General features: G+C 37.0%; 1 protein-coding gene across 1 annotated transcript; it reads left to right on the top strand.

The window, feature by feature from the left end:
* The first annotated feature begins 203 nt into the window (after positions 1-203).
* On the top strand, positions 204-7,397 carry LOC109916797 (tripartite motif-containing protein 66-like). The gene is made up of 4 exons (XM_048621162.1): positions 204-330; positions 820-894; positions 3,662-3,814; positions 5,536-7,397. Exons 1-4 carry the CDS (start codon positions 235-237, stop codon positions 5,785-5,787), a joined length of 576 nt encoding a protein of 191 aa, XP_048477119.1. The 5' UTR covers positions 204-234; the 3' UTR covers positions 5,788-7,397.
* The last annotated feature ends 276 nt before the right edge of the window (positions 7,398-7,673 follow it).

Below are 7,673 nucleotides of genomic sequence, written 5' to 3'. Positions count from 1 at the left end.
CACCATGTAACCTGCCATAGGTTCAGAAAGGAACTTCAGACCATACAAGATTGTACACTGGCAAGTCTCTTTAGCAAACAGGCTATAGCTGAGAGTCATTGTAACTGATATTTTTGGCAAAAAAGTCATGAATGATGATACTTCTCTTCAAAAGTTCAGCCCAGTTATTTACGTGTGTTCAAAATGTTGATTTACAGGGGTGAGTGGTTGTGTACATTGTGTCGGAATGTTGTGATGCCAGAAGTGGAATATGATTGTGAAAACACACGACATATCAGTGAAAACAGGGGGATAAGAACATTACAGGGTCTCTCCATTGGTGACCAAAGGGTGAGCAGCAGCACTTCAATTCAGTACATTGTTAATAAATTAGTTTTTGAACGTAAGACTTCAAGGTGTATTTTCATTTGCCTAACAGAATGCCGCTAATTTGGCCCTCAGGTTCTTAAAACATCAGGTTTTTAGCAATGTAACTTTTGTTTGCTTTCTTTTGCAGTTGAGTTTGGGAATTTATTTGTAATATTCTCTTATTTACTACATTTCTAATAGCTTTCATAAAGTATGCACAATGTATTTAATATTCCTGTTCAGGGTGCTACATATTAAAGATAGAATATGCTGTTAAGCAGAATGTAAAAGTATGAACAGTGCTTCCAATATGAAGCATATGAGCCTGTTGACTGTTTTCCTTTTAATATCCAGTATATTTAATAACTTGCCTGAAGTTTCTAAATCAGATAGTGATTAATAATGTGTAAATGCATGTGTCCATTAACTTACTGACCTTCTTTATTAACCTCCAAACTGTGCTGCTTGCAGAAATGTGAAAAGCTGGCACTACACCTTTACTGTCATCCGCTAAGCCTGCCATTCCATGAACCCGTCAGTCCTTTGGTGAGCATAGCTTGATGTCAGTTGCTATTACATTTCATATAGAGGATGTGTGCAATGTTGGCATGGGCATTGTGATATTGATCTGTTTATCCATTTGGAATGATGTATAGGCAATGATCTGATGAAATATACACAAGTGATTTTCTGTATTGAAGAGGATCACCAAAATGAGTGCAGGTTATTGTGTGGATCAACCTGATGATGCAGCAATATGAATGAATGGAACTTGCTATTAATTGGGCGCATTTTGCTTCCTGTAGTCTAAATACTAGGCCGGTTCCACAGTTGAAGGTATTGAGTGGTACATTATGTATTTATTATTGCACCTGAATTTAAGCTTAGATTTTAACTTGCATAACAAGTTAACTCTTAAAAAGTCACTGACCTGGAATCAATCAGATTTGTACAACTTTAGGTGGATTGACTTGTTCAAACTGCTTAGCTTGTGATTAACATATAAAGAGATAGTTGAGAGAGTTTCAAGTTGAGCACTAACAATATTACAGCGGGAGATGGAATGAAGTGGATGGAACATAGGAAATGGGGCCATTTTGACTCCTTGATTCTTCTTTGCAATTCAACTAAATCATGGATGATCACCTTCTCATTTTTCTCACTTTTGATATCTTTAATATCTAGAAACCTTTTGATCTCTTTTTTTTTTAAATGCCTTGGATGTACTCACTTACTGAGCCTGGACAGCCCTCAAGGGTAAAGAATTCCAAAGATTCAGCCACTCCATCTTGGTCTCAAATGGCCTGCCTTTTAACCTGAAAGGATGTTTTTGGGACTGGAGGGTTTGAGTTATAGGGAGAGGTTAGAGAGGCTGCAACGTTTTCACTGGAGCATTGGAGATTGAAGGATGAGCTTGTAGAGGTTTATAAAATCATGGACAGCATAGATAAGGTGATTGGCAGAGGGAATAGATAAGGTGATTGGCAAAGATCTTTTCCCCAGGGCATGGGGGTTCAAAACAAGGGGGCATATTTTTAAGGTGAGAGGAGAACGATTTAGTAGAGACCTGAGGGATAACGTTTTCACACACAGGGTGTTTCATATGTGGAATGAACTACCAGAGGAAGTGGTAAATACAGGTATAGTTACATTTAAAAGACATTTAGACAGGTACATGAAAGGAAAAGGACAGACTGATATGGGCCAAATGCAGGCAAGTGGGATTAGTTTAGTTTGGAAACCTTGATTAGGATGGATGAAAGGGTCTGTTTCCATGCTGTATGATTCTTTGACAGTGTCCCTGGTTCTAAACCTCTAAACCAGGCAAAATCTCCTTCTGGCACATAACCTGTCAAGCATTGAGATTTTTTTATGCTTCATTGAGATTATGTCTCATTCCTCTAAACCCTGGAGAGTTAAAGCCCTCTTTTCTCAATCTCTCCTGATGGAGAAATCCTGTTATTCCAGGGATCAGTCTGGTGAGCTTGGTTTGCTCTCCGTCTATGCCAATTATATCCTTTCCTGAGCAAGGAAACCAGAATGTACAGTCTTCCAGGTGTGGTCTCACCAAGGTTTTACACAATTACACCAAGACTTCTTTACTCCTGTATTTAAACCCTCCTACAATAAAGACGAACATATAATTTACCTTCCTAATTGCTTGTTAACTGCACATTACCTTTTCAGTGAATGATCACACTCAAGCCCCTTTGGACACCAGCATTTCCCAATCTCGCATCATTTAAGAAATACTCTGCATCACTGTACCAAAATGAAAACTTGAATAACTTAAAGTTTTCCAAATTATATTCCATCTGCCACAATCCTGTCCACTCACTTAGCCTGCCTAAATCCTCATGAAGCCTTTTTGCATCCTCCTTTTTGCATCCAACTCACACATCCAAGTACTTTTGTGTTATCAGAACATTTGGAACTATTATATTTAGTCCCCATAACCAAATCATTTGATATAAATTGTGAATGACTGGGACCCAGGGTGGATTTCTAAAACAGTTATTTGGTAAGAGTCAAAAATAGGGCATAGATGGAGGAAGTATTAAATAAATAACTTGATATTGTATGTGAGAACCTTTGACCCAGAAGCGATAGAGTATGGCTCTTCAGCTTTAAAATATCTGTGTAATTTCCAATAGTTTTTAACAATGGCTAGGTGCCTTTCTGAAGTCCTTAAGATGCTTTCCTACAGTCATGGGACTATATTAGTGCAAGTTAAAATGATTATTTTGTTCATTTTTAAATATTGTTTCATTAGATGTGATGATCGTTGGCAAGGGTTGCCTATCATTAAGTGATCTTGAGGAGTTGGTAGTAAGCCTTCTTCTTGAACTACTCTAATCCACTTGGTATTCTGTACAGAAATTAGAAAGAAAAGACATTTGTATGTTTCTTATTCTATCTGAATTGTGAGCCCTACAACGTACGTGGCGTACAAAAGCAGAGGTTCAGGAGAAATGTAGAAGATGGGTAGATAGTGAAAGCATGATATGTCGTGCAGTAATAACTTTGGTTATTCAAGTAATCCAGATCAGGGAGCCCCTAAGTGTGATGATTCATGCTATTCTTCTCAATATTCAGCATTTACTCAATTAAATTATTCCTCATGGGTTGGGAAAGGGGAAAAAAGTCAGTCATTATTCTAGATTTCCAGTCCAACTAACTAACCCTCGATGACAAGCAAGGAATTTCTAAATGATAAAGTGGAAATAAAATATGCATATATAAAATGTTTCTAGTAATATCTTTCTTTTTTAAAATTTATGCCACATATTAATAAGCATTCTCTTTTATTTAGGCACGTCACTACTACCAGATTATCAAAAGGCCAATGGATCTTTCTACCATCAGGGCAAAACTTCAGAAAAAGAATCCCCTTCATTACTACACACCAGAAGAGTTCATTTCTGACATTCACCTCATGCTTATGAATTGTGCAAAATTTAATTATGTGAGTGAGATTTACATGTCTCTATGCTACTGCTGTTGTCTAAACTTGTATGTTTCAATTGCAGAAATTCCCATTGTTTCCTTCCTTTTATGATGTCACTTCATTATGGCTTGGTTTATCGGATTGTTTTGCCTGCTGTTTGTGAAGTCCTGCAGTATGGGTCTTGATCTTATGAGCCCTACAATGAATTTTGATGATATATTCATAGCAGCTACTCTTTGGTTGTATGTATGCAGCTTATTGTAATATGACTTATTCCGTTTCTATCCATGTGTCAATTTAAAGATATTCTTGTCACAAGGAATGTAGTTGCATTATTTCCCATAAGCACTGGGTTTGAATAATTAATAGCAATAACCCAACGATATACAAAATTCTGCATTCTGTTACATTAGACTGGCCCTCAACATTACTCCATTTTATACCGTGACGAGATTTTTGTAATATATAAATTTTTAAGTTACTTTCCAATGGGATCTAGAGTCAGTGTGATCTTGCAAAAATACTTTGGTGGTGAACTGGTTGATGTTTGACTCAGATAATTTTGGAATGTACTGGGTAGCATTTGTCAGTATGTTTCTTTAAGAACTGTGAAAAATTCAGTCTGCATCCTTCTGAGTCCATCTGGGTTTGGAGGAGCACGAAATCAGCATAGTTCCCCAGAGCAGAAATTCACGTCAAAAACAGAAATTGCTGGAGGAGCTCGGTAGGCCTTGCAGCATCTATGGAGAGAAAACAGAGTTAACAATTTGAATCCAGTGACACTTCAGAACTGATAATAACTTAGGAAAAGGTGGTGTTTATGTTGATGACAGGAGGTGGTGGTGGGGAGAAGAAGTGAGTGGATAGGTGGAGACAGAGCCCGGAGAGAGAGAAAGAAAGTTAAGCAGACAAATGGACAGTAAGCCAGGGAAGGAGAAAAGCTGATAATGAGAACAATGAGTAGGTGAAAATGCATTGGCTGTGCTGAAAGCTGCACATGTCATGACAGGGCCTGGGGTGTGGGTATGGGTAAAGGACATGGAAGGTGGTGTTCAGCTTCTAACATTTTGGACCTCAATATTGAGTCCTGAAGGCTACAGGGTCCCCAAGTGGAAGATGAGATGCTGTTCTTCCAGCTTGTGCTGATCCTTGTAGGAGCACCACAACAGGCCCATGACAGGGAACGTGGCGATGTGTTGAAGTGACAGGCAACTTGAAGCTTCCGCGGGCTCTGTTTTACAGACAAAACATAGATGTTCTGCAAAGTAGTCTTGTGTACCCAAAATACAGGAAACTACATTGTGAGCAGCAAACTTCACATCTTTGATAATGTTATCTTCAATTACTTTTAAAAAAAAGTTGGCTTATCCATCTGTTTTGTAGACTGAGTTTGTGTAGAAAGTCTGTTGCTTTTAGATCTGTTGGGTTAAAATTGATGGTGTAATACTGATGCTTGAACATCTCAATTAATGCATTGTATGATTTGTTTTGTGGTCAACCTAACTTGATCCACTTGATGGCCAAAAATATTATTTTAAAAAGAAGAATTTAAAACTGATCTATTAATGTGTTCATTCCTGATATTGCATTCTGAATTCCAAGTCTTAGATATGATAAATCAAATTTGGATGTATAACAAGGCATTATATACGTTATGGATTGTGCCATGCTGATTTTTTGTGTGCACGTTAAATTTGGAATTTATTTGTTTAATATGCAATGATTTTGTTTTAATTTAGCCAGATTCAGAGGTGGCCCAAGCTGGAAGAAGCTTAGAAGCATGCTTTGAAGAAAACCTAAAAGAAATTTATCCTGACAAAAGCTTGGCAGGAACGATCCAAGAAGATTCTGACTCTGAAGAGATTGATAATGAAAATGGAATGGTTACTATCAATGGATTTACTTGGCCAACAGAAGAAAAGGAGCATGTGAAGCCAAAGAGAAGACGCAGGCACGGTGGAAGCCACAGCCATAAGGACAATAGACTTTAAGTGGCAATCCTGACTGAAAGTATAAATATTGTGAAGTGGTGATTGATCCTTTTTCTCTTTTTATTCTCTTTCAATAAACCCATTGCTGTTTCTTTCCTTTTTTTTTATAACTTGTTTGTTTTCTGTAAAAGTTTTGGACCTCTCAGGAATGTGGATATCAGCTTCCCCGAAGTAAAACTGTAATTGGCAATCACCAGTTCCTTTTATAGTTTGTTGTACACAGATTACACTGGATGAGATTAAAGATATGAATTATTGACCCATCTTCTGGGTGAAAGACTTGTGCAACTTGCCTAAGTTTGCATTACTGCACGGTGAGGAAACAGCTTTACTGGTGATATTCTCTGCAAGTTATGGAGCACTGCTCTTGTTAATTTAACTAGTTAGCTTCTAATATATTTGTGGAATAGAAATAGTGAAATTATGTTCTACTCAAATTTCTTCTTCTGGCGTATTGAAAGCTAGTGCAAGCAAAATTGCATTCAAGGTTGAATTTCCTTTGGTGTTCTCTGGATTGTCCACTCTAACTTGGGTGGACAATTTCAAGGTACCGTCTATGAAATAACACAAACATTGACCCCTGAAGGAATTTCACACGCAGTAGAATGTAGGTTCTATTTTTTTAATCAAATGTTTAAATTGTGATATTCCTGTAAGGGTATGTTTTGCATTTTATGGTGGCCTGTTGTGAGTTCCTTAAGGAATATCAATTTGTATTTATTTTTCAGTATTGATTGTTGCAAGAACAAGCCACTTTGCCACTCTGAATGTAGTGGTGATAGGAATCACACTTGGTTTGTTTTGGGATGGAGTTTATTTTTCTGTTAACTGTTGAAGGGAAGTTTGTCCAACAGCACACTTTTTTAAAATTCAACTTGTTAATTTGCAGAGATTTTGATTGCAAAGCTTTTAGAAACTTTGATGATTTACAAATTTTCAATGTTCACAGAATTTCCAACAGCAGAATGCTGCCAACAGTGTGTTGTATAACCCTGTTTTAAAACTTTTTATGTATTGATTTGAAAACCAAAACAATGGCAAGGGCATGAGAAGACCTCCTGAGGAGGAACTATGTTTGCAGTTGGTTTGGCTATGGCCAGGATTAATGATCTCTCATCTAAGTTTGTATTGTGAGCTATTTCACTTTATAAGAGAAAGAACTGAAGTTATGCTGACAGTTTATGATGAGTGAACTTCCAAAGTGAGATGAACAGTACCAGCATAAAGGCCTGAGGCCAGTTCTTCAAAATGAAGTCTTAGTTTGATGACTGGCAGAACAAAATAACCATACAGCTCAATACAAAAGTGCCGTTATCTGAATGTGAGACTTTCTGTTAGAAATCTGGTAAGGTAATGGGAGGAAAAATTTGTTGAAATAAATGCAAGGGCAGTACTTATTCTACAGATATAGAATAGAAATGTCTTCCTCAGCATTGTTGTTCATGCTGATTGATGCTTGTCTTTCAATGAAAATTATACATTCAGCCATTGTACATGACATAAGTTGTGAGCAGGTTATAATTAAATTGTAACAGTACTGTGATCAATCCATTCTTATTACTACTGTAATAAAGCTGGTTAACATAGCTAAATAAAAGTTTTGAAAAGCACCATTATTTACAATTTGTACATGTCAAATGCTGTTTAAAAAAATACAAAGCACCTTATTTTTGAACATCTGGGCCACATTGAGTAGTTATTCTGTGACGGAGTGATGAGGTTCAAGGCTGCTGAAATAAAAGTAAAGTTATCATAGTCTTACCAGATTACAATCATCACACTTAGAAATAAGGATGATATCTCAACTCCACAGCAACACTGTGGCTGAGCATCTGGGTAAGATGAGTGAAGTTCACAGTAAAGAAAATCCAAACATACCCAACCCT

Source organism: Rhincodon typus, unplaced genomic scaffold (genome assembly GCF_021869965.1).
Source record: "Rhincodon typus isolate 14 unplaced genomic scaffold, sRhiTyp1.1 hic_rhity00000072, whole genome shotgun sequence".
NCBI lineage: Eukaryota > Metazoa > Chordata > Chondrichthyes > Orectolobiformes > Rhincodontidae > Rhincodon > Rhincodon typus.
The sequence above is the reverse complement of the archived record's forward strand: the minus strand, read 5'-3'. Positions and strand labels throughout refer to the sequence as shown.